Raw genomic sequence first — 27,591 nt, 5'->3', positions numbered from 1 at the left:
TCTGAATTAGGTGCACTAAAACAACTTGTACACATTTATCAATGGGAAAGACCACCTCAAGAAAGCCAATAATTTGGATGTATGCTTAGTGGTTAACAAATGAAATGAAGACATTCCTGAATGATGACGCTGTTGGACCCGGCAAACATATACATTGCATGCTTTTTATTTTGAGTAAAGAAAACCACTCTGCTTCCTGAAACGCTCGCTAGAGAAGCAGGAAACAGACACATTTCAAAAACAATATTGCCTTCAAAATACAGATGTCAACCATCCCGCTCAAGTTCATTCCAGTTTTTCAAAAGGAGAATCAAGAGAGCCCATTTAAAGTGCAGGATTTCCATTTTCTGTGTTTTTCTTGCTTCCGATTAAAGTGGCATATAAAACCAATACAAGGTGCTGGAGTGAATACGGCTAAAGTTTAAAATCTGACGAACGACCACTGGTGATGTTAAAGAGGATTCATTCTCTCTTGTTTGATGTAAACAGTCCAAACCTAAATGTATTCCATTCAATGTAACAGATCCAAAATAAAAAATTAAAAAAAGGCAGCGTTTACTCAGATTTGGAGTTTGAAAAAGAATGAACGGTTGTGGATTATTTTTAATGAAGTCTGCCTCGTAAACAGAAGAGAAGGACGCTTAGAGACGGATGACGTCCTGGGTGTAGTTGGGCAATTTGACCTATGGAGTAAATTAAATGGCAAAAAGAGAAATTTTAAATAGAAAACAGGATGGTGTGTCATATATTCACAAAAGGTCATGAGTGACCTTTCATTGCAAGTACAATCTCCAGAGTCACAGAAGGCATTTAACAGTACTGTAGCACTCAGTATGGCATATCAAGGTGTGTTTGAGGCCAACTATGAGTTCTAGTGGTAGAGGAAGAGTTAGAGCCACAAAAAAAAAAAAAAAACACAGTCTGTTATAATTAGAGATAGCGAGCACAAACTTCAGTCATCCCAGATTTTAATAATCTTCCAGGGCGGACATCCCAGTCTTACAGTAGCACATGCTTCTAGATTGTCTTGATCTACCCCCCCTCTTCATCTCCCCGGTCCCTGTTGGGGGTCCCCGGACTTTCCTCCCGTTTCTTCGTGTGCACAGAAGCCGTCCAGCGTCAGAACTGTGGTCTTTTTCTGCTCTGTGACAGCAAAGGGCAGCTCAGGCCAAAAATAAACCGACCCTTCGAATCTTCAAATGTCTTTCTACGTCCAACACGGCCAAGCGGTGAAGTCCCCCAGGGGCGGGGGGGAGCATTTATTTGTCTGCGTGACTTTTACAACTCGGTGGGACACACGCTGCGGTCCTTGCAGCAGAAATAGTGCACAACCACGCCGTTGGGGTACCTGGCAAATGCACTGAAAGAGAGCCACATGAAATAGAGATTTATTATCTTCCTTCCCTTCCAGTGACTGTGAAGCATTAAGGAAGCTACAGCCTAGACTGAAACATGATCCACGGTATAAAGAACATAACCTGAAAGTGGTACTACTGTGCATCGCAAAGCAAAGCCCTTGATTCTTTTCCACATTTTCTAACGTTACAACCACAAACCTCATTTGATTATATTTTGGATTTTATGTGAAGTGAAAAGGAAATGATGCATTATTTTCAAAATTTTCACTTTAAATTGGGTTGTGGATCCATATTCAGCACCTTCTAAATCTATAACTAACGTCAGCATTACCCTGCAGCATTGCCTCCATCAGCTTTGGACACCTCCTGTAGAGACTGAACTTTTAGCTCTTTCTTCTTTACGTCTGTGAGCAGTAATGTTTACGTCTTGCTGCAGATTCCAAACTGGATTCAGGTCCGGGCTCTGACTGAGCCATTCGAACACGCCGAATATATTCTGATATAAACAACGGTAGCTCTGGCTGCGTGTTTACTTATTAAGTGACTACTGAAGGCTACTGGCTGTACTGGGTTTTAGTTTGGCGCTGATAAAAACTCATCACACTCAGATTTTTTGTGAAAAACAAACTGAAACTATACACCCTTAACATTTCACTTTACAACTATGAACGGCTTCTTGTTGGTCTATAAAACTCGTTCAATGTTGTTGCTGTAACGTAACAAATTGTAAAAAAGTTCAAGGGACATGAAAACATTCGGCGAGGCACTGCATCCCAGATTACAAAAATGAGATTCAGGAAATAAACCATAAAAAGCTCAATTTGTAAAACAGTAATTATTTTCATATTCATGATGAAATATGGGTATATGAGGTAGTGTTACCTATTTCCTATCTTCTTCTTACACACTCTGCAGGTTTTTTCATCGGTTATGATACATTTGACCTGCTGATGGAAGATTCGCTCCTCCTGCACCTGAAAGCAGACACAAAAATCAGCTTTAACGTCTTTCAGCCCAGTCAGACTTTTCTTCATGTCTGATAAAAACACAGAAAAACCTTAATCTTTGGAATCCAGCCAGCATCAGGTTTCTGAGGTTTCAGGACTATTTCTGAGCTCTATCCATCAAAACCTACCGCCTGTCGGATGAGCAGCACCTCACAACGCTCTTTACTAATACGTTTTAAAGAGAGTGGATGACGCACTGCATGAACGTCCAGTCCCCTTCAAAACAGCGTAGCAGATTCTGGTCTCCCTCGGGGCGTCACTTAGACGTCATGCCGTCCCTTTGTATTAAAATAATCTACCAGCGCAACATTTCCCAGGACTCACCCTGAGGAACTCGGCCTGCAGCAGACTCTTCAACACCTGGTTGCAGCGTTTCTTTTGGGCCTTCTCCTCCAGGACGCTCTCGAGGAAAAGCCTTATCTCCCGGATCTGAGTGTTCGCTGGGAGCAAATTGATAGCCTGGAAAAAACATTGACCGGAAAAATATTGTGTTTAAGAAAGAGAGAAAAAAAAAGCAAGGCGCACCAAAACAGCAAACCAGCTGACCAAAATATAATATTTTAAAAGCTAAATGGGTTATTTCTCAATCAAGGGAGGTCATTAGTATAAATAGATGACTAAATAGATTTTAATTTGAGAGACATTTTGGATACAGTAGCTTTGCTGCTTTTCATCAGTGCTGCCAGGTGCACCACTCTAAGGCAGCAGAGCAAAAAAAACAAGTCTGTGACTCATTCGTTATTCAAACCGCTATCTCTTATTCATAGCAAAGGTGCAGAAGTAAAGTTTAACTTTAAAAGTGCAAAACGTGCAAGAGGCGATTTACCTTGGTGGTGTTGAGCTTGCTGTGGTGCAGCTCCAGGACCTGCAGGGCTGCCTTCAGGTTGGCCTGAGGCTCAATGAGGTCCATCTTAATAGGCCCCAGGCAGTGGGCCTCAGGGGGGGACAGGTACATCCGCAGCAAAGACAGATAAACCTGCAAGGCAGAGTCCCGGCTGTTAATTCCTCCCTGCACCCAAATCTTTGTCCCATTTTAGTTAAATGAGATAAAGTTGAATTAGTTGGAGCTATGGCAATCACTGCTGGCTCATTCAAGCAGCAACCGAAGTGAGAGAGAGCAGGACTTCCAGCAGGTAACAGGAAGGCTGAACAGTCAAGGGGCAAGCTTGATTTGAACATGTTGGCAGCCTTTAGCAACAGAAGCCAAGGTAAGGCCAACGAGCAGGGAAAAACCCAGACACTGCTTTCACAAGATGCTACGGATCTAGTTTTAAAATGTTAGGACAACCATTTCACAGAGACCGCCTTCTCTAAATACAAGTTATGTGGTTTAGGTTTTGTCCCTGACATTAATAACTAGGGACCAGGAAGAGCAGAAAATTTTTTTATTTTCATAGTTCCTACGAATTATCAGATAAAATCAACATCAGCAAAATAAGACAAACTACAACAGGGAAACAGAAATTAGCCTCAACATTCAGATCTCTGTAGCTCTATTTAGATTCTTTCAGTCAAGACTGAGAGAAAAAACACATGATTTACTAGAAAGTGACTGAATAAAATGTAGAATAATAACATCTAGTTCACTAAAAAAAAAAAAAAAAAACAGAAGAGAGAGTAAACTCAACCATTTTCTGTCTGTGACTCAAAAATAATCTGTTTTTACCTCGTCTAAAAACAAATCCACACACTTTTCTTTGGGCTGCTACCTACTGCGGTCGTCACAGCGATCCACCTGCGTCTCCTCACTATCACTGCCATCCTCTCCTCTTACACCCACCATCTTAATGTCCTCCTTCACCGTCTCCTTCTGTCTGTGGGGTCCTCCTCTTTTCCACTTGCCTGGCATCTTCCTGTCCAACATCCTCTGGCCAGTGTAACCACTTAATGTCCAATCCACTTCAACCTTGCATTTTTTACTGTATCTACAAACCACCCAACCGCAGAGGTTCCTCCCACCCCCAACACTCAACGGAAACCTCAGAGTTACCATCTCTGCCACTTCCAGCTCAGCACTGTCCACTGTGTTAGTAGGATGACCTCAGGTACTTTAACCTCTTCTTGTTTTACAATCTCTTCTCCTTCTAGCTTCCCCTTCTCTCTGCCCTGCCTCATTCACACATGTATTCTGTCCTGCCACTGCTGGCCTTTCTTCCTCTTCTCTCTAACGCAAACCTCCACCTTTCCAAGTTCTTCCACCACGTACTACAATGTCATGTGCACACACCATGGTCCATGGAACCTCCTGCCTGATCTGATCCATCAACCTCTCCATGACGTCCGCAGACAGGAATGGTCTCGGAGCGGATGGCTGCTGTAACACCACCAGCAGGACCTTTGAGCCCATCCGGGACTTCCACAGCACACCTCACCACTGTCTCACTTACTACAACGGTCAGAGTAATAAATGCGTCTGTGTGACTGTTTCTAGGCATGAAACCAAACTGCTGCTCACCGACTTGTTGCAGAATTAATCAGTGCTAAAAGCTGGGGGGGAGAGGGGGTGTACACTTACGTCTTTATTTCCTTCCACTGAACTGTTATAATGGCGTTGGCAGTATCTATATAATAACATAGAGAGAAAAACAGTCAAAAACAAAAAAACAACCTGATTATTACACCAAAATGCTAAAAAAAAGTGCTAAATGCTAAAAGAAGAAGAAATGCTGAATTCTAACAGGTCAGACGAGTCACCTGCTTTCATGAATGAAAGAAAGAAAAAATCCCTTTAAAATGTCATTTTTGGTGACAAAATGATTGGGAGTCAGATGACATTTGCTCAACTTGAGTCCTGGGAGTTGCCTGATGGTTGCTGTTATGCGAGGTCGGGTAAGGCTTGGTGGTGTTTGCACAAGTACTCACTCTTCAGCCATGCGCGTGTCATTGAGAACGTGGACGTATATGAAAAGCGCCTGCTCGTGTTTACCCATGCGCCCCAGAAGCAGAGCCCGCTCCTCCAGCAACCCTTAGAGACGAAAAAACAAGGTCAGTGACGCAGCCTAAGACCTGCGGAAATAATGTCTGAAATATAGATCGACTAAATATGTCGACATTAAGCACAGCATTCTTTCAAACGTATGATCGTACATGCCCGTTTAGAGATTTAAAATAAATAAATATGTTATTGGAGAAGCATAATCTCACACTGAAAAACGGTTTATTTGAGCATTTATTTAGTGGTGAAAAAAATTCCCTGTTAAAAATGTCTTGTGTTGATAAACTCACAGTTAAGACAATTACTGGCAGAATCCATTTAAAATAAACATATCCTCAAGCAATTTTAAAACATCTACCTTACTTTTTGAACTAAGTGCTTCGAATTATTACTCAATGACTCTCTGTTTTCTCTGAGATAGTTATTTTATTATTATTCTATTCAATTTTATTTCATACTTTTTGCAAAACAGCATTCAGTCTTCTTTGGTAGAAGTTTGTCAGCGTTGCATATGGTGACAAATAACAGAGTGATATTATAAACTAATGTATATAGCGACATAAAGTTATAATAATATATATATAGTATATATATATATATATATATATAGAGAGAGAGAGAGAGAGAGAGAGAGAAAACTCTCTGAGAGAGGAGAGAGAGAGAGAGAGAGAAGAGAGAGAAGAGGTGGAGATAGAGAAGAGAGGAGAGACTAGAGAGAGAGAGAGAAAGAAGATAGAGAGAGATAGAGAAAAAGAGCAGAGAGATCGAGAGAGAGAAAATAGAGAGAGATTAGAGATATAGAGAGGATTATAGATATATATATATATTATCTACTCGATATCTAGATCTAGATCTCTTCTATCTAGATATTATATATATAATATCTCTATATATTAGGGCGGGCAAGATAAAATATTTAATCGCGATTAATCGCCCCGATTAATCGCATTGTATTTACAAACTCCAAGAATGATTCAAAAGTAGTGTAAAGAGCACTTTTATTTTAATGTTCTGCTGCCATATGAACAAAAAGTGTTGTAACATTGTAGCACTTATTTTATACTGGATATTTTTAACCCCATCTATTGAATTTAGTGCACTAGTTGATATATATATATATATATATATATATATATATAGATATTATATATATATATATATAGATAATATATATATATATATATATATATACTATATATATATATATATATATATATAAATAACTAAATAAATGTATAATTCATGTCTCTGGTTACTCTCATCATCCTCCCCTAAAGTAGTAATTCCCAGCCTTTTCAGCCTGTGACTCCCAAAATAATAGTGCCAGAGACTGTCGACCGCCTTTTGGGCATCATTTTATCAGAACTCTTACAGCACAGTCTTTGCTGCATGGCTCAGCAGGACTCTGTTTTTTCCCCAACACTTTTGTACAAAACACACACGGCAATCCTCGAGGGACATTTAATCTACACAACAATGATGAAGCAAATATTTGTTTATGCTTTTTTAGTCAAAAATCGAGCACAATAATGAGGAGATTTCACTGATGTTACAACAATAAGTAACCCTAAATGTCATTTATGTTTGTTAAAGAATGATGACAGAGAGGAAAAGGGACCTCCTGAAATACTCAGCACAGTGTTCCAGGCTTCCAGCAGTGTTGTCACGTCCGCTTATTATCATTGATTGACTTTGGGCTTGTTTATTTATAATGTTTACAAGGTAGAGGTAATAGAGCTAGTTGCTTCTTTCTCCCACAATAGCTGGCAACACTTGGGTTGTTTCCTGACTAGCAAGCAAAACATTTTCTAAAGGCCACGGTCTCAGCACAAAGGAATAGAATATTCTTCTCACAAGGTTCCACTGCAATGTAAAAGTTAAAGTTTAAAAGTCAATTATCCTTAAATAAAACATATCCCCTCAAACATCCAGCGCTGCGCACGTTTGTCATGTCCCTCTGAGTTAGTTCTAACGTCAAACAGAGGCCATGTTTGGAGAAGGACCAACTAATCTGGTCCCTATAGAAATAGAGGAGGATGTTGAAGGAGGTAAAACAGATCTCTAAATATTACTGTTATAGCTGAGCAAATAGTGATGTCTTGGATTCAAAAAGCCTCTAAAAACAACTAGGAACGAACTATAAGACAACCAGCTGTCTGGGAGTGACGCCAGAAAATGTCCTTTTCTGTCCTACAATCGCAAACATGTGGAATTTGCTGAACTCAGCTGGGTGGGAGTGGCAGCCTAGTGGTTAGGGAGCTGGGTGTTTGCATCTTGGAGAGGCTGCAAATGTCGCTGGGTCAAAACCCAGTCTGTCACTCTGGGTCCCTGAGCAAGACCCCTGACCACAGATTGCACCACTCAATGTTGGCAGCACACAGCTCCCTAATAGCGTTAAACGCAGAGACTAATTTCCCCTTTGTGGGACTATAAAGGGAACTATTTATTTATTTAATATGTGTATTTCTAAGAATCGTATACTTTAGTCAGAAAAGGTTAAAAGTGAGCTTTTCAGCAAAAACCAATACAGTCAGGTTTCGTTTAGAGGTGAATAGTAAAATGGAAATATATAGTAATTGTAATATCAGTGATGCTGCTTCACAAGGGTTGTTTGTGAAGCAGCATCGCTGATTTTGTTAAAAACTATTTTTTATTCAAATGAATTTTCTTTCAAATGAATAAATTCCCTCCAGTTAAATGTTGATATTTGCTCAGGCTGAGGTTGTGCGACGGCAACAAAGAGGGATTTTCCGAGCTCTTTGAACATCTCGACGAGGACACCAACGCATGTCTTTGTGTCTGCATAACGGCAGCAGAGCTTTAAAATCCCCTCCTACCATCAAAAGGAAAGTCGCTGATGAGTCTGGCAGGTTCGTAGCTGGTAGAAATTTCCAGAAACGACAGCAGTTTGTTCCTGAAGCCTCCCAGTTCACCTTTCTCCTGGCCGGCAGGAACAGCAGACGTCCCTACACAAACACAAACACAACACGTCTCATTAGCATTGTTAATGCTGCGGAGGATATTAACAAGTCAAAAGAAGTTTATAACTCATACTGCATTATTTCTGTAGGAACACCCGCTGTTGTTCAGACATGTTTATGGTGCGTTTTATCCATTAAGCATGGCAAAGCAGAACATCAGCAGAAACAGTAGGCTATGTCATTTATTTCATGCTGCCTGTAATAACTTAAAGATAAATTTGTCGTATCATTTTACCACTGAGACCCACAATTATCACAAAAAGACATGTTGCTGTGCTGTTGTCTCTGGCTGCAATTTGATTAATGGAGACCAGCTGATAAACGCCGACAGTTTGTTTAATCAGCTATTTTAAATCACTTTACAAACACTAGAGGACAATCATGCATACAAGACCTGAACGGACCCTGCAGGATTGATTCAAAGCTTCTGGAAGAGCATCAAAATAAACAAAGAGCTTGGATTTGCCTGGCAACAGGCAGTGATGTGCTTAGAAAACACATTTTTCATGAGAGAACAATAACTAAGGTAACACCCCCCCCAACATTTATTGATTTCTCAACATTTTTGAAGGGGATATTAAAAGCTCCTTGCGCTGAAATTTAAATGTTAATTCATGTTATCTTACTATTTGAAAGAATGACCAATGCTAAAATTGCATAAACAAGCAAAAAAAAAAAAAACTGCTGGCACGCAACGTCAGTGCTTCTCATCTCTACAAATGGAGCAAGATCATCTTCAGGAAAAACAGAAAACGTGATGAAATCGCCAAAGATGAATGATGCACTGTTTTCAGACTTCTAAGTGCCCATGAGCATCTGGGAACTTCAGGAAGTAGTCACCTTCTGGCAGTGAGTTGAGGTACTGTTTCATCAGGCCTTGAACCCTTCTCAGATACAGCTGAATAAGCACGTTATGGAACTCGGGGCCCTTCTCGTCCCACTCGTAAATGATGTGCTCCAAATACGGGATGGCGAGCTCCTGAAAGCCTCCCTTCAGGAACTGCAGCACTTTGTCTCTGGGCAGGGTCTCCACCTCGGGCAGATCTTCAGTGAAGATCTAGAAAGGAGACATGTTATGCAAGTCAAGATAAAACAGGACATTTAGGTCAGGGTAATGTGAATTTCCTGTGCTTTTGTGTCATGGTGGTTCAGGGAGCTGAGATACAAAAAGTAGGGAATCAATACGTATTTGATATATTTTTTTTAATATCTGTGCCCACCTTCAAGCCATCCTCAGGACAGATCTTGAGCACCCAGGGAGAAAACTCGAAGATTATGCCCAGATTTTCTGCTCCTGTGTATAAGAGAGAGGAATTTCTAAACAATGTCCATATTAGTTTATAAAAAAAATGTAAATCTATCCAGTTCTAGCCATACAGAAGACTGGTATCTTGGAAAAAATATTTATTAGAATTTATATTGCTTAATTTCACTTTGGTTTGATATGATGGATGGAACTAGTCTCAGCACAATATTTGAAAAAATGAAACTTAAGAGGCAGCAAAGGACTTTGGTTGAGACCCGGGTGAGCTAAAATACAGTTGCTGGTCATATAATTAGTCATGAAAAAGTGAATTTGTTTCCCAGTAATCCCATTCAAAAAGTGAAACTTGTATATTATATTCATTCATTACACGCATACCGATTTATTTCAAGTGATTATTTATTTTAATATTGATGATTATAACTGACAACTAATGAAAACCCTAAATATTTCCGTGTTGTTGAGTGGTGGAAAGACGTTGGGAAGCAAAACTGTCGGCGCTCCAGATTCAACCTTTCTGTTCCAAACATTAAAAGAGCTCAAAATTGTTATTTATTCAGTAAAGTTTCAACCACATACAGAACCGGTTGCAAGTCCAGCCTGGGCGCTCAAAAGACAGACAAACTAATAATACTGCTCTGTTTACTTTTTTTTTTTCTTCTTCTTCTTCTTCTTCTGTGGTTTTTTAGGTGAATTTGATAACTGTGCATGTCAGAGTGGTTCTATTCTGAATAAAGCCAGGTGCATATATACGCACATTATGATTGGATTAATTGATTGTCTGCCCATATAAAAAGGGTACAATCTGATTCTTTTTTGTTTTTTAATCCAAATACAATTCAATCCAATTGTAAAATTTTGTGCATGTAAACATAGCTAATATATTTAGATAATCATAGTGGTGGCTCCTCAAAAGATCGATTTCAATTTGTTTCCTTTTCCTTCCACTTCTAAAAATGAAAAACGTTTTCTTTGTCTATCACGTATAATCCTGTGGTAGCGACATGGCAAAATGTAGAAGAGCTCAAGAGGCATGAATCCTTTTAACAAGTCAAATGGAAGTCCTCTGAAGAGGATTCTCACCGAGTCGTTGGAGGTACTGGACGGTCCGCTCATGACCTTTCAGAGGAGAGTTGGCCTTGGTGGACTGGTCCAGCAGGACCTGCAAAGCTGAAACAGGGCAAACGAAGAAAGAATTAGTAAAGGGAGGGGCAGAACAGAAAGAGTAAATGCATGATTAGTGATTAATACTGAACAGCAGCATGTCCAGCATGTCTACAATGTTAGCTGGTGGCAGCGAACAGCTGCTTTTAATCGGCACATGGACTCGGAGGCAACGTGAACAGCCTGACATCACAAGCGTAAATCACAGCAGGCTAATTAGGACCAGCTGTGCCCAGAACATCCAGAACGGACCGAAACCGGGCGGATCAGAACTGCTCTGGATGACGAATGAACCACATGCAGGAAACCTCCTGTGAGACGAACTGTGTGGCCTCATGGAGCCGACTCACAGGCCCCAGGATACAGCTTTGTTACTGGTGCCCAGTGAAGTTGTTCAGAACGGACCAGCTGTGCTTACAGCGGCTGAACTGGGCAATTCTGAGCAAAGACGTTTAAACAAATGATCTTGTGCACAAACTGGAACAAAATCAGATAATAGCTGACAAATGTAGGGTAGGGCTGGCACCAAATGGTCTGACATTCAAAGCTTTAATTCAAGATGGAGAGAAAGAGGATCATGAAACAGATAAATTGTTCAGCATTTCACTGTCATGCTGAGGCCTGCAACAAAGAAACACAAACAACTCACACTGCGACAGCGGTTATATTTCAGATGATTCTTTGTCCAATAAACACTGACTATTACCGGCAGTCGTTTTCTTCCTGAACTGAGTGATAATCTGAAAGGGTTCAATACGTTTTACCACTGCATTTGGCTGTTTGATATAAGCAAATGTTTAATGTAATATGTCCTTAATTGCTTAAACATGTTCTTAATTGATTGATTTTTGTAAACCCAAATTTATAATATTATAAAAAAATACAAAAGATTTTTTTTCCAGGAAACAGTGATTTTTAAGGCTTTTCAGATGTACTACTGGGACCAAAGTAACGCATAATCAGGCAGATGTTTTTGTTTTTTTTGCAGAGAAATAAGCTGCGTTTATCCTACTTTTCCCATTTGTGATTATATACTTGAAGCGACCTCAGTTTCAGAAACAAACTTTTACAAACGGTTACAAGAAAAGTGTTAAAAGCGCCGGTTTCACAACAATCTAACTTTAAAGGTATATCCATCAGCAGCTGCTTACCTTTCTGGTGCAAGCCCTTCTTTTCGTAGAGAATAATGAGCTCACTGTACTTCTGAGACTTCTTCAGCACATACTCGCTCTCCTCAATGTGGCAGTGGTTGTTCTCCAGGCGGAGGAGGGGAGAGACGAGGGCCACGTTGGTCTGAGTAGAACAGTTTTACATCAGTTTTAGTCATCCAGGACTACTTCTGCTTCACGAGATCGGCTAAACGACCTAGCGGAGAATAATGCCAATCTAAACACAAATGCATAAAACTTGCTTTGTTGGTGAAGTTTAATTATTTACAATGTTAAAGCTATAAAGCTTCAGGGATGTCGGAGCTGTGCTGCCTTAAACTGTAACTCTGTGTTGCATCTTCCAGCTTCACAGCTGATCTACCAAGGAGGTCCTGTACTGTTGCACATAAGGTTCTCTTATCGCAGATTAATTATTAATGGAGACACACCATCTCCATGGAGACAAGGCACAGGAAATTGAAATTAGCCTTACTTAATGATCAATAACTTCATTGATTAGGTTTACTGGTAGTTATACACACAGACTGTGTGACTTATTACTATACTTGTTCAGGAAATATTTCAGAGGAAGCAAATTGCACAGGTGAGAGAGCAATGCAGAAGCCTCCCCTCCCCCCGAACATGTCGCCATCTCGTCACGTTACAACCACAAACGGCAGTTTTTAGTGGTTTTATATCACAGACCGGCACAAAGTTGTGTAACTTTGTGAACTGGAAGAAAATGATACATGGTTTTTGAATTTTAAAAAGCTTTAAACGTGTTGTTTTAGTTCAGACAAACTTGATGTTAAAACGCCAGAATGAAATTAAGGGCAACAAATGCTTTTAGATGTCACCTACTAACTTATTAAGTGACATCCAAACGAAACATAACAAGGCACACCACCCTGAACAGATGACAGGAGTGAAACACGGGGATGCAGCTTCATGCTGTGGGGATGTATTTGTTGTGCAGGGCCTTGGATGCTGGTCAGTGGTGATGTAACATGGATGGGACAAAATACAGGGCCTGGAAGAGGCTGCGCACCTGAGGCTGGGGGGATCAGGCCAGCTCCCCTCAACATACAGCCAGAGTTACAACAGAATGGCTCGGATCAAAGTATTCTCATGTCTTAAAATGACCCAGTAGAAGTCCACATCTACACCTAATTCTTAATGTGTGGCAATATGTGAAGACGTATGCTTACAGAAACCCTCCATCCAATCTGGGGGAGCTTAAGCCATTTTCCAAAGAAAGACAGCAGAACATTTCCGTTTGTAGATCGGGACATGACCGACCAACTTTAACTGCAGTGAACGATGGTTCTACAAAGTTTTGACTCAAGGGGGCTGGGTACAAATGTATGCCACACTTTTCAGATTTTGTATTGGTAAAACATCTTTTAAACCACAAACTTTAGTTTGTGGCTGTAGTGTGACACAATGTAAAACAAATTCTAAAGGGTATGAAGAGCTTAAATATTTGGACACCCCCTTTTACCTCCTAAAGCTCGTCAAGAGAATGCCAAGAGTGATGAATCAAAACAAAGGGGGGCTATTTTGAAGACTAAGATATAAAGGACACATCCATTCATCATCTGTGCCTGCTTATCCTTGTGGGCTGCTGCAATATTGTTGCAGGCTGGTACCCATCTCCACAGGTCATTGTCTGAGAGGCAGAATACAGAATACAATAGGATGTTTTGAGTTTTCAACCAGATTATAAGGCACATTAAATATCCTTCCAACAGGGTAATATCACTCCACACCTTCACGTGGACAGCTCTCTCCTGAGAGGGAGAGCTATCGGTCTCTGTTGGGAGGACATAGTAGTTGGACTAAACTGCCCTGTTTTAACATATGGCCAAAATAAACTTCACTTCACAATATTGAATTAACCTACATGGTTTATTGTTGCTAGCGCATACTCCCGGCGTGGGCTGCCTTATATGAATGCACTTCTAGACATTACAGTCAGGCAGTCTTGTAGACAGCTCAGAGGTCCGATCAGGTAGTGACACAGTGTACTGTAATGCTCCAAATAGCCATTGAGCGGAGCGACTTCTTTGCTAACCAAAGTCGTACTTACAAATTTTGACAGATTTTTGAGCACATTGTACCAAATAAAATCAGTCAGTAAGCACAACAAGTACAGTAATCATATAAGGTGCACTGAATTATAAGGCAATTTCTGAGAAAATTTGGGGATTTTTAAGAACGCCTCATAGTCTGAAAAATACGGTATTGTTTTTGTTTGCCACATAATTCTATGTACTTTATAGTTTTGATGTCTTCCCTATGTATCTACAACGTAGAAAGGAATAAAAATAAGGAGAATTAATTGAATAACAAAGGTGTGTCCAAATACTACCTGGTAGTGTATATAAATAAGAAGATGCTAGGAGTCACTTAGTTTTGAAGTAAGACAAAAAGCCAGTGGTCTTACATGCAGATAACATTTCAGCAACGTGGTGTCAATGATCTGCAGGAGCTTTTTGCGGCTTTTAATGGTCGGCGTGCCCTCCATGAGTGGTGACGTTGTAGAAGGGTCGGAGTCGTTAAGCTGTTTCACGAGGTGGCTGCGTTTCTATGAGGATCAAAACAAACAAAGCAAAGAAAAAAAGAAAGTTTGTATGATGATTTTATTTTAGCACAATTTATGTGATCTCAACATTGAAGTGAACTTTATATACAGTTCACGCAGCACTTAAGGTTTTCCACATATGCAGGCTGTTTTTTTTTTTTTTTTTCATTCCTTTGTTGCAAACACACACCTGGGTAAGGTAATCAATAAGGGCCACATGAGCTTTCTCCAGTTCGGCCCCAGACAGAGTAGGCAGAGGGTTGGGGTAATGCAGCTGTTTGCGGAAGTCCGATGGGAGTAAGTCTGGGTATAGTCCAATCACGTGTGTAGGATCTGCCCATCACAGAAGAAATTTATAAAATATAAGATTTTCATGAGCATTATAAAAGATACTCAACATGTTACTACAATAGAAAAAAAGCTGAGTCTCCTGTGATATCAGCCAATTGGAGCGTAACATTTTTTTTTTTTTAAGTTGAACAATATTGAACAGATGGGATGTGACACGTGAGCTTACAATGCATAAGACATCTATTACAATAAGCAACAAATCAAACAATGGGAATTAATATCTGGATATATGCTGATGACGCAGTTACAAATATGCATCCAGAATTGATGCAGCAAAAGTAAAAATAATTCCTTCAAGTTCCCCATCTGTGTTTAGTGATTGGCAAGTTCAGTTTGTGACAGAAAATAAACAAAGTTTCAGGTTGGGAAAAATAGATGCTGTATTTTTTTTTACAAAGATTTGACCCATTTGTGTCACGATAACACCCCAGTCTGTTGGGACAAAGAAGTCCTACCTGTGCCAAGTTTGGCAAACACCTGCATGGAATCATCAAATTTCTTCTGGCAAAACAGGTTGAAGGCGTACAGGTTCTGGATGTGATGTATCTGCTGCTTCTTATCGCCATCGGAATCGTCCTTCATTTTCTGAAAGAAAAAAAAAAAGATGCTATATAAAAAGGAGAAAAATGCAACCCAAACTTGATCTGGATTGCTGCTTGGAGAGCATTGAAATTCAAGGAGACTCCTGAACGACTCTAATTACCCTTCAGAGAATCCTCCTTAATAACTAGACTGCTAGAAGGCGTGATGATACAAAGCTTAAGGCGTTTTACCCTTTAGATGACTGCCTCTCATCCAATGGACGTTATATTGTGTTTAAGCAACAGGTAGATTGTATTCTTGGGGGGAATAAAATGTAAAATTAGTATTTCTTGTGCTTACTGCGAGCTGAAGAGCCAGCTCAAACTGCTTGTCCTGCAGTAGCTGCCGGATCTGGCTGGCTATGGACACGGGCACCAGGCGCCAGACAAAGTGGTTGCTGGCTACGTACACAATGTTTGGCCTGTGGCAGGAGAGAAAACATTTTAACTGCTGGCACGCAACATCACTGCTACTCTTCCTCTCTACATACGGACCAACATCCTCTACAGGAAAACCAGAATACGAGATGAAAGCCCGAAAGATGAATGATGCATTGTAAAAAAATAAATAAAAAGGTTGTTACAGAGAACTAAAATAAATAAATCAGTGCAGACTTATTGCTAAGATCACCTCCTTTGGCCTGTGGTTATTTGGGGGATTCGTATAACTTTGCAGTTTTGGTTGTTTCATACTTACTGAGGTATGAAATAAAGCCCTCTGCCAAAAAGCCATTTTGTGCTGACCATAAAAAAAAAAAAATACACTCCAGGGGACATTTTGTCCCTGATTTTAAAACTGAACATTTTAAATTATTTTCTGTATTTTATTTATAATCTGCTGAGAGGAAATGAAATTATTTGACTCCAATAACTAATATCTACCAGCAGAAGATCAATTAAAGTGACTTTAGTCTGATCTGGGGTCAGGATCTGTCATATTTCATTAGACTCACACGACTAACAGAAGAAGCAGTATAAAGAGAAATGGAAATGGGGAGTATTACAATGTTTTCAGAAAATGATGTACAATCAAACTGAACTACATCAGACATTTGAGTGTTTGTATGAGTGTTTATAACCAGAATTCTTGAAACTCATTTACGACCACCTTAAAAATAAGGTAGCGCTGCAGAATACAGGGTTTCCTAACAGTACAGAAGACAAGTGGCGCATGCTTTGTTTTCAGCAGGTTACACTATTGTTACAGTTTCTAAACTGGTCTCTGTTAAAAAAAAAAATATTAGGGCAGCTTTATCCAATTCAAAATGCTGCTGCCAGAATCCTGAAAAGCAGCAGTCCTTCAATTACTGCATTTATTCCCTGATGGTCTAAAGTGCTGAGCAGTCCTGGGCCTGAACACATTTCATAGTTTCTGGTCGGGTCTAACCATATAGAAGCCTCAGGCCATCTGAGACCTGCTTGCTCAGTCCTCCCAGGAGGAAAACTAAACAAGTTGAGGCAGCATTCAGAGTCTACACCTCTCAAAACCTGAGATGTGCAGAAACTATATGCTCCTTTTTAAATCAGGACTGAAAACATTACAGTTTAATGCAGTTAGCCTATAAAGCCCAACGACTACTTTATCAGTGCTATCATGTCCCAGTTGCTTATTTGCTAACATTTTGACATTGCCACGTTTCTTTCTCTGACGTCACTACATTTTATGTTTTCATGCTTTGATGTGTCTTTTTGATCAGTAGCAGTGGTGAAGGAAGAAATGTCAACATGTACGTAATGACGTGGGGGCATGAAGTGGTGCGGCAGCAAACTGACCCAATCCTTTTTGCTTTACCAGCTATTTTGTGTCTATTAATAATCGCAGCATCTAAATAGCAATTCTTAAGAATAAGCTAGGGCTGATGTAAAAGCTGTTTTTCAGAATGTAGCAAAACAAAATTTTATTTTCCTTTGGGAAATACAAAAAAAAAAAGAAAAAAAAATCACAAGTCAGAAATTTTATCTTGAAACATTGTGTTCAAAAAGGAGGACTGAAACATTTTCTACAACAAAGCAAACACATCATACTGGCTGTTTTTTTCACTTCTATTCTCCTGTTTTGTCTTTTTTTCGCTGTACTTTGTGTCTCACCCTGCCGAGGTGATGAAACGCGGTCTTTGCAGCTCCACGTTCTGCACCAGCAGCCGGGGTTCTGGGGTCCGTATCTCCACGTACCGAGGGAGCACTGCAATGATGTAGGGAGGCTGGTGCTCTGTGGAGATGCAGAAGACCTTTAGATTTCTTTTTATTCATATAAAGCAACCTTTTCAACTTAAAAAAGGGATTACCATGAGAAGAACGGCTGGTAACCAGAGCTAAACAAGGTGTTAACAAAAAAGATTAGACAGAAATTGATGGTTGTTGTCATTCTGTTCTAGCACCAAGCACCAGTAAAAAAAAAAAAACTCAGATTCACAATCAGTGAGGCTACTAGATCTGCAAATCCAGCTATGAGGCAACTGCTTAGTCACGGTTTTGTTCAGGTATGAGGCAGATGATGCACACTGGGGGACAAAACAAAAAAACAGGTTCTTCTTTATAGCAGCAGTTGGGACGGTTCGCTTAAACGGATTCAAGACCTGTCCAGCTCGCATCCGCCTCTGCACGCCAACACGGCTCAGTTGACGGAAGGAAGATGAGGAAATTGAAAGCTGTATAAAACCGGTGCTTGGAGGCTTCATTTCCTCTTGTTATTTTTCCCTTCTGTATTCCAGTGAACAGAAACAGCATCTAAAACAACCAAAAGAGCTCATCCCGTCACAGACCTGCGGTGAATTAGTCATGAGCTAACATCTCATCTTCTGACACGTGGAAGCTAAATCTGTATCCAGACTGCTCGGACTACTCAAAGAGGAAAGAGGCTTTAAAGAGGAAAAAATTATTATTATGAAAAACAGGAAGAAAAAAAAAAGAAATGACGGCTGGATTACAACCGGCAGAGCAGTGGCAAAATGTTTAGAGGGATTAAATGTTTAGAGACATCCACAGAAATACTATGACTAAAAAGGCTGGGATACTTCACAAGCGCATTATTATCATGAGCTGAAACCAAATGTTTAAGAAAGTTTAGTTGGGGGAAATAAAGTCAGGGTTAAAGTTGGGCTGAAATACAAAATGACACAAAACAGTGTTCAGCATACAGTGCCTTGAAAAAATACCCATGCTCATGGAACTTTTCCCCTTTCTTTAGTTATATAACCAAAACCTTTGTGTTTTATTAGGATATGATGAAGTAACACAAAGTAGAGCATAACTTAAGACGAGGGAAAATTATACATCAGGGTTTTTTTTTTTTTTTTTTTTACAAACAAAACTCTAAAAAATGAGGGGCATATTTATGTTCATGGCCATTTATTCTATTGCCCTTAAATGAAATCAGTGTAACCAGTTGCCATCAAATTCGTCTATTGAGTCATTAGAGTCCAGCTTTGTGTAATTTAACGTCAGGACAAATCCATCTGTTCTGCAAAGGCCTGAGAGGTTCGTTAGAGAACATTAGTGAACGAACCCCATCAGGAAGGCCAAGAAACAGCAGAATGATCAGGGAGAAAGTTCTGCAAAGCCATATCCCAAACTTTGGACATTATTTGGACTACTGTTTAACCATAATCTGAAAATGGCCAGAGTATATTAGTGAAGAAAATCCGTTAGAGGCTGGAAGAAAATGGAGAAGGGAGGGGGAGGTCGACCCTCAATGACGTTAAAGAAATAAGACGACACAAGAGACATAGAGCAGAGCAAGAATGGAAAGCTTTAGATCAAAGCGTGCTCATGTCTTTGAATGGTCTAGTCAAAGCCCACACCAAAATCCAAACGTGAATCTGTGGAAAGAACTGAGGCAACAATTAAGGTACACATGCGCTCTCCATCCAGTCTGTCTGAATGGACAAAAACTTCATCCCCCAGATGTGCAAAGCTGGCAGAGACTCGTGGCAGAGGTGGCTTGACTAAACATTAACTCAGAATACTTAAAATCCCAACAGAGTATGTGAAATTTGTGACGGTAGCATGACAGTGAAATAGAGCACTGTAGCGATAGGAATGAAAGTCATGCTTAAACCTGAGCTGATTTAAAATAACTTATATAGCAGTGCACAAAGTGTGCATACATTAGAGCTTCACTCTCACTGTCCACCATCAGCTCGCCGCTGAACCTGAAGCTGGTGCATAACCATTTCCTCTTGTGGTTTTTCAGTTTACTTGCACAAGCGAGCCTGTTGATGATAAATAATTCGACTTGTTTAGAACGGTATGAGAAGTCGAGGCACACACTAAATAACGTTGACTTTATATAATTATGGAATTCAAATGCTTTGTTGTTAAAACACAACAGATGATTGCACTAGAGCGGTGTAAAAGGGTGCTATTAGGGCATCGTGTTTATCAAATACAAACCACAGCCCATCACGTTGTGAAGGACATTTATTGTTCTTCTTTTTATTTGGAAAGCACTTTCTTTTCCAGTAGTAGCTCTGAGCCACATAGACATTTAGGCCTTTAGCGTCCGTGCGTCCTTCCATCTTTGCCGTCTCTTCTGATTCATATCAAACATCAGTTAGAGTCGCTGAGTCTTTCCTTACCCATGGCAATAGGGATATCGGTCCAGTTCAGGGCGCACTTCTGCGTGCAAACTCCTTCTTCATTAAGCACCACAGTAAGGTCATCCTGCCCAACAGCCACCTTCCCATCAGCCAGTGGGGCAACCAGAGGCTCCAGCTGCTTCCCTGTGGGGAAGAGCTCCTTGATGGAGCCGCGGCCATCCAGCTAGTTAACAGCGGAGAGAAGGGATTAAGAACCTAATAATATCTCACACGCTTCAATGTTAGAGCAAAATAACCTTTGAGATATCTAACACAAACAAGAAGATAAAAACTTTCAGCAAGACATACCCGAATAAGGTAATAGTCCCGCTTGAAACCAACACAGATTGAATTTTCACACCAAGCCATGGACTTTGGAATATCCGGCACGCCCAAGTCGCCCTGAGACACAGAAACAAAACACTCAGATGGCAAAAACACACCGGGTGGAATATCTTAATCTGAATCACACACACCGGAGACTCACACATTAGACATCATTGAATTTACCTGCAGCTCATAGAACTCTCTGTCCTTCCAGTAATACAGCTGCAGCTTCCTTTTCACTGCCACACACATTCTGAGGCTTTCCTCTCCTGAGCTCGATTGCTGAAGATTTAAGAAAATACAAAAAAAAATAAAAAAATAAAATTAAATAAACAATTTTTTAACTTTGGACATCACTAAGAAAGTCGCAAATCTAAGTGTCTCTATATAAAAAAGTCCAGAAAGCTTTAAAATTATTGTATTTATTCTCAGTATTCTCAGTACCCTGTTGATGTCTTGCTAACAGCTCGTTTTAAATATAGAAAACAAACATTCAGAGGTAAGCAACAATGAATCATAAGAAACAAAGTCTTTTTCAAATTTGGAAATATAAAAAGGAAGCTTATGTCTAAAAAGGAAGGCTGATTTAGCTTCCTTGTTTTGTGTCCCACTAACGGTTCTGCTTTCAGGTTCCTACTCGGCACAATGGCACAAACTGAGAACTTTTTGACCGCGCTCTCCAACAACCATGGGTTAATATTCTTTTTAAAACTTGTAATTGGAGAAAATATATAAAAAAACAATTACTTCTAGTGCTCGAAAAAGTATTCATAGATCTTAAAACTCATTCACAAAAAGCAATGTATGTTATTGGAATTTAACGTGACGGACCAGCACTGTCAAGTAGAAGGAAAATATGTCACTTTTTAACTTTATACAAATAGTTCTGAAACATGCAGCTTTAACCCCATTGGTCAGTGTCATAGAGCCAGCTCTTGCTGGAATTACACCGGCAACGCTTTTGAGGAGAAAAGAGAGAAAAATCCCCGCCATTCTTAATTGTAAAAAAGCCTAAACTCAATCAGATTGGATGGAGATTGTCTGTGAACAACTTTTAAGTCTTGTCGAAGATTCCTAACTGGATTTAGGTCTGAACTTTGACTAGGCCATTGTAACACATTAACATTAACTGTAGCATTGTAGCTCTGGCCCTTAGTGTAGCATTGTTGCCCTTTTAGCCCAGTCTCAAGTCTTTTACAGCCTCTAACAGGAATACCGTTATGTTTAGCTCCGTCCATCCTCTCATCAACTTTGATATGCGTTCATATCCCTGCTGAAGGAGAGCAGCTCCACAGGATGATTCTGCCACCACCGTGTTTTCCTATGGCAGTGGTGTGTTCAGGTTTCAAGTAGCTCTATACTCTTCCTCTTTCTGACTGTTCAAAAATGTTCAAATGTTCAGACTTGTTACATTGTTTTATAACCTAACCTTGCTTAAACTTTTCCACAACTTTGTCCCTGACCCTCATGTGTTGAGCCGTGTTTACGATTCCATTTGTAACGTAATCTTGTAATGTAGTGTAATCTAAGAGATGTTCATAGAACGCATCTCATCCATCACATAAAACACACTTAAGTTTTGTTGTAGTTTCACAAATAAAAAAAGAGTAGATATGCTCTTCCTTTTGCCAGGATATCTAAGCCATTCCAGCTTTAACCAACTACTTATGTGTTAACATCTCGGACAAACCAACATGTTGAAACGGGACAACATGACGTCCGTATTGACTATCAGATAAGATTTAAGCTTCATAAAAGTTGGACCTGAGCATTCATCCTCAAAGCATGCCTATGATTGTCAAGATGGCGGCATGGGCTTCTGTCCTCATTTTCTTATCCTTCATTTTTTATGAAAAATTCTCCAAATCCGCCACGCCTGTGTTTTTTTTTTTTTTTTTTAATCAGATACTGAACTCTTTTAAACAGTTAGGGCAATTTGGACCATTAGAGCAATCTTTTAACGTATAAGGAGAAGGATCAAATATCTCCTAATGCACCTCATAAATCAACCATTAAGAAAACATCTCTAATGAGCAGAGAGCTTTTTTGCACAATTATGTTGTATTTAGGCTATACAAAATGTTTTTGCTGGGCCAGAGGAGGCTTTTCTATTATAATGAAGGTGTTTATTAAAGGGGAAAGGTGCAAGTTCCAGAGTTTTTGCAGACGTCTGCTCCCTCTGGCGACACGTTGAAATGACACCAGTGTTGTGCACGTGCAAGGAAGGAGAGGAAAAGCATCCTGCCGCCGCGACTGGTGTAACATCTCCTGAGGTAAGAACGCTATACATATTGAAGTTAGCCCATGTTCTCTTGCTAATGCATGGATTACGGCAGAGACTCAAAAAAGTAGCCAGGTGAACGAGAGCGTGCAGCGTGTCACACCAGCCTGTAGAGGCAACAGCGGTAAATATAGGACACCTCATTTTACATGTTGGGCAATTGTAAGGGTGGGTATGTGAAAGAAAATAATAATAATAATAATAATACTTTGCACCTTTAAATAAAGTGGTATTAAAAAGTTACAGTCAGAGCCAAAGTTATAAGTCTTTTTTTTTTGCAAGCCTAAAGACCGGCAGCTGCAGAGAGATTGTAACTGACCTGCAGGTCGCATGCAAACAGTGTGGCTCCTTTGGCTTTAGACACCACCGTGATCTGCTGGAAGGTCAGGAGGTCATGGACGTGGATGTTGTTCTCTGGAAGACACAAGGAAGCTTTTTGTAGGTTTGTCTTGACTAGATGGCTAAAAACTAAACTTAAAAAATTGCTGTAGGAATATACCGTATTCTTCTGACTGGAAGGCGCACTTAAAATCCTACAATTTTCTACGAAATTGATGGTGTGCCTTATAATCTGGTGCAATTTATGTATGATTATCCGAACATGTTGTGCTTACTGACTGATTTTATGTGGTACAATCCACTCAAAAATCTGTTAAAAGATGTAAGTTTGACTTTGGTACGTAACGAAGCCGCTACGCTTAATGGCTATTCGGAGCATTACGGTACACTGTGTCACTACCTGATCGGACCCCTGAGCTGTCTACAAGACTGCCTGACTGTCAAAACTAAAAGTGCATTCATGTAAGGCAGCCCGCACCCGGAGAACACGCTAGCAACAATAAACCAAGTAAGTTAATTCAACATTACATTGAAGTTTATTTTGGCCCGATGTCAGAAACAGGGCAGTGTAGTCCAACTACTCTGTCCTCCCAAATAAGACGGATTGCTCTCCTTCTAAGGAGAGAGAGTGGTGTATGAACAGGGGCGGAGTCATATTTGGGAAGAATATTCAATGCTCCTTATAATCCGGTGCCTCTTATGGTCCGATAAATACGGTAACAGGGCTTCAGAGCACGACTAATTTTGTCTCAGATCCACATAAAAATCTGTCACGCAGAAAGATTGTTTTATAATTGGTTGCATTAGAGCACTTGGTTATTATTATTATAAAATAATAAGCCAATCTCTGCACTGCCATTTCAGCATGAAAGAATACTTTTTGAACATATCAAAATTGATAACCTTGGGAAATTTGTAGACAATAATCATCTGCCTAAATATTCATGTCTGTATTGGAAATTATCAACATGTTCCTTTCAAACATGTAATGTTGCAGTAGCAAAGGAGCTGTGAAACATTTGGCCGTGCCTTGAGGTTTTGGTAGCAGACCCAAATAAATAAGTTAGGTGGACCAGTGCAAAAAGTTGGACTAGAGACCAGAAGAAACTGGTTTAAATCTAAAGTATTAACAGCCAGTTTTTAGGTCAGTAAACAAAAACAAACAAACAAAACAAGGGTGTGGACAGACAACAAAGGAACTTATATACCTGTCTGCTGGCAATAAACAGTAAAAAAAAAAAAAAAAAATGGGATGCCAAGACTTACCCAAAAGACTGACAAGAATTTTATACTGTGAGACAACGTATAGCTGGAGAAAGGGAAGAAACATAATACAGCAGAAAATTGTTAAAATTGTTATAAACTGACACATTGAAGAATGCAATTTCAAATTGACTTCAATAAACCACGGATGATAAAAAACAATATTTATTTAAAATAACATGGAGCCCATGTGACCAAAGAGGATGTTTAGCCAAAATAAAAAAAAATAAAATAAAAAAGGTTTATCCCACCTGCTGAATTTTCTTTGAGAAGTTCTTATTAGATTTCTCCAAAGTCACTTCAAACCGGTTGGTGACTGAGAACAAAAAAAAAATATATAAAATACTCAAACTTTCTTTAATGGTTGAAAGTGAAAGGTAAATATCCCTCAGTCTGTTTTACCTGCATCCTTCTTGATTCGGTAGAGAAGAAGATGTCCTGGTTTGGTTCCAACAAGCAGCCAATCCTCTGTGGGGACAAACATGAGGGTCAGTCACGTTAAAGGATGCAGCGGGTTACCTTAGAGCAAACGTCTGCAGCGTGGGAGTAGAGACATTAAGTCGCCCCCCCCCCCCCAACCTATATATATCTATAAAACTGAAATCCATGCTTTGCTTTGCAGGGACTTTGCTTTTCACCTAGTGAGGTGACAGCCTAGTTTTAGGCTGTCAAACGATGCACGTATTGTTACACTGTTATCTAAACTGTTTTCTACAAGGGTAAACGTCCGATGTCTGAGTGTTAAGTTATGTGTTTGACTGATGGCATCAACATGACGGCCTGAAGCGATGAGACCGACCCGGTCTCAAGGATGGTCTTCATTTGATTAAACGTCAATAAATAACACGAGACCTACAGTAACAACGTGGTGAACTGTGCTGACCGTGTGGAAATGCAGAGCTCTGCCTCACACTGTAGCCTTTCTAACTTTAACGAACTGAAGAGCACGTGTGTTGTCTCTTGGCAACCAGCAGATCTAGGAAACGGGAAAAGAATTAAAGGAATGTGGAGGATCACGCCATGATAAGAAGATCAAAAAGTAACTTCAGATGACTGAGTTCCTTTTTGCTTTCTTAGAGTAAATAGCACATTCTGACATTGTTTTTGGATCAGGAGCAGGTTAAAACGAAGAATGCGACAGCTGTAGCCTATGTGCCAGATGTGTCTGTGTGATTTATCTCTTGAAGCCCTGACTCCGGCCAGAGACCACATTCTTGAATGCTTCTCAAGCGGTTTAAGGCTTTGGTTTTACCTGATTCTTGAGTGTTGTTTTCTTATCACACTTTCTCCTTCCACTCAACCTTCCAGAAATATGTCTGCATACGGCACTCTGGACAGCCAGCCTCTTTAGCAATGACCTTCCCTGACTTACTATCCATGCGGAGGACATCAGTGAAATTCTGTTGGAAAACTGTCCAGTCCAAGGATTCCCCATGATTGCATAGGACATCAACATTAATGTAATACAATATATTATTTATTAGTCTTATGTAACATTTTTATGACAACTGTTTTTTTTATTTTAAATGGGCCGTAACCCATAATCACAAAATAAATGAATATACAAGTTTCATCGTTTGAGTCAAATTAGTGAAATGAATTAACTTTTCTTTGACACTGTTTACTTTTTTCTCAGCTATCGTTACATGAATTAGAAGAGTGAGAAACTGGAAGCTGCTGATGTGCTTGAAGCTGAACATGGGGCTGTATATGTGGCGAAAACCAGATAAAAACAAAGCCACAACATAACAGCTTCCACCAAGTAAACATAGAAATTGTTGTACACCATAATGCAAACATAACTGTAAACAATACCTGACCCCTTGACACGAAAGTTTAATCAAAAACTAACTTTAAAACAGTGCTACTGTTCGATTAATTCAATCAAACTTGTGCTATTAGCTTCCAATTTTAGATTTTAGCCCGGTCAAGCACCTTCTGGTGCAGCATTGCAGTACGGGACACTATTGCGTTTGTTCCCAAGTTTCAGCTGAATAGCCACCTGAATCTTATGTAGCTCCCATCACCATGTGAATTTGATTAATTCTGAATATCCTAGAGAGCTAAATTATTTGGCTGACTAATGCCTTGATCATTTATGATGACTACTTCAAGGGGCTAAACTACATACTGTATTGTGATCTCTTTTCAGTTTGTCACGTTTAACTACATCTTTACCGCTTACCTGTGTGGCGTAAACTTTTTTTATTATTATGCACCAGTGTGCCTATCATAGCAATTGCCGTTAAGATTATTATTCTGGAGTAATAAAAAAAAGATAATATTGTAAAATATATTTGTGGAGCAATTCTTATTCAAGAGGTCCACCCTTCCTGTACAATATAGGGTACAAAGGCACAGTGGGTAAAATAAATTAAATTTTTTCTTATGTAAGACACCGTTGTTATTACCTCAATATTTGTTTCTGTCATGCAGAAAACAATATTTGCACGACATAATTCTGTGAAAATTTCTATTTCTCTAATGTTAGCTGATGGGGTAGTTTAAAACTGAGTTCTTGAAGTACTTTTGTATATGAGCTTTGTAAAATCTTGATTCACAACTGCAAAAAAATAAAAAATAAAATAAGCATTTTTGATGCAAAACTCTAGATATAATACTCACAATATCTAATCGGAGTTATTTGGACGGGCCATTTACATAAAACACCCCTTTCCTCTATTCTGCATCCCTGCTGTAGCACCCCATAAACAACAGTAAGCCATCCTTGTCTGAGTTAGAGATGTTAGGAGCCAGCTGTCCCCTTTCGTACCCGGGGGACACTTGAGACAGCAGGACAACAAACACAGAGGGACAACCTGGAGGTAAGATACTCACCCCAAGCCGCAAGACAGTCGATCTGAAGCGGAAGCTTCTCTAAAATAGGCACTGGCTCATACGCGTCGTGCATCTTGAAGCCGTTCTGCCGATTCTATAACACAAGGTTTCTCCTGGATCTACTTCCACATCGAGTTGTCAGACAACAGCTGACGGGTCTTTCAGGGCGATGCGGCTTTTTAATGTCGCCATCAAACGCCAGCCGATCTCAGTTCCATGTGTCCGGAACGGAAGCAGAAACTGCGGTCTGGTAAATCCCTTCTTGTGGATAAATATGACACTGAGCGCTTGGGGCTTTTTTAGCCAGCTATCGTCCCAAGCATAACAACAGCTGACGGCTAGCGAGCTAGCTTAGAAGTTAGCGAGCAACAGCTACCGCTTCTAAACATTGTCCTCCTTTCACTCGCGGTCGAATGGAAAGCGGTCGGAGGCCGCCGTGAGCTCTGTCTGCGGGTCCTATGGTAAACGAAGGCAGCTACACGCGCCTAACGATAGACAAACAATTAATGGTGGCAGTAAGTTTTCACTTCCAATGTTGCTTCTAGCTGCTGCTTCCTCACTGTTGACAGCTGCGCGAGCAGTGCGCGAGGCTT

The 27,591-nt window shown here is 40.0% G+C and overlaps 1 protein-coding gene across 1 annotated transcript; it reads right to left on the bottom strand.

Annotated features, from left to right (window-relative positions):
- Positions 1 to 144: 144 nt before the first annotated feature.
- vps39 (VPS39 subunit of HOPS complex) lies at positions 145 to 27,591 on the bottom strand. Its single transcript, XM_036150606.1, has 24 exons — positions 26,999 to 27,591; positions 24,563 to 24,628; positions 24,412 to 24,476; positions 24,164 to 24,206; positions 22,878 to 22,972; positions 20,461 to 20,559; positions 20,260 to 20,352; positions 19,951 to 20,134; positions 17,462 to 17,582; positions 15,675 to 15,795; positions 15,248 to 15,377; positions 14,632 to 14,774; positions 14,304 to 14,444; positions 11,861 to 12,002; positions 10,629 to 10,715; positions 9,502 to 9,575; positions 9,122 to 9,338; positions 8,138 to 8,266; positions 5,228 to 5,330; positions 4,881 to 4,926; positions 3,192 to 3,341; positions 2,690 to 2,824; positions 2,241 to 2,332; positions 145 to 1,360 (listed from the first exon to the last, which is right to left on the bottom strand). Exons 1-24 carry the CDS (start codon positions 27,069 to 27,071, stop codon positions 1,279 to 1,281), a joined length of 2,631 nt encoding a protein of 876 aa, XP_036006499.1. The 5' UTR covers positions 27,072 to 27,591; the 3' UTR covers positions 145 to 1,278.

Source organism: Fundulus heteroclitus, chromosome 19 (genome assembly GCF_011125445.2).
Source record: "Fundulus heteroclitus isolate FHET01 chromosome 19, MU-UCD_Fhet_4.1, whole genome shotgun sequence".
NCBI classification, from domain to species: Eukaryota; Metazoa; Chordata; class Actinopteri; order Cyprinodontiformes; family Fundulidae; genus Fundulus; species Fundulus heteroclitus.
The sequence above is the reverse complement of the archived record's forward strand: the minus strand, read 5'-3'. Positions and strand labels throughout refer to the sequence as shown.

Excerpts from the sequence above, each read along its gene's own strand:
- vps39 (XM_036150606.1), bottom strand. The coding sequence starts at position 27,071 with ATGCACGACGCGTATGAGCCAGTGCCTATTTTAGAGAAGCTTCCGCTT. Across the intron at positions 20,560-22,877 it reads TGTTTGCATGCGACCTGCAG|CAATCGAGCTCAGGAGAGGA; the intron begins GTCAGTTACAAT and ends TTAAATCTTCAG. Across the intron at positions 15,796-17,461 it reads CGTTTCATCACCTCGGCAGG|GCCAAACATTGTGTACGTAG; the intron begins GTGAGACACAAA and ends CTCCTGCCACAG.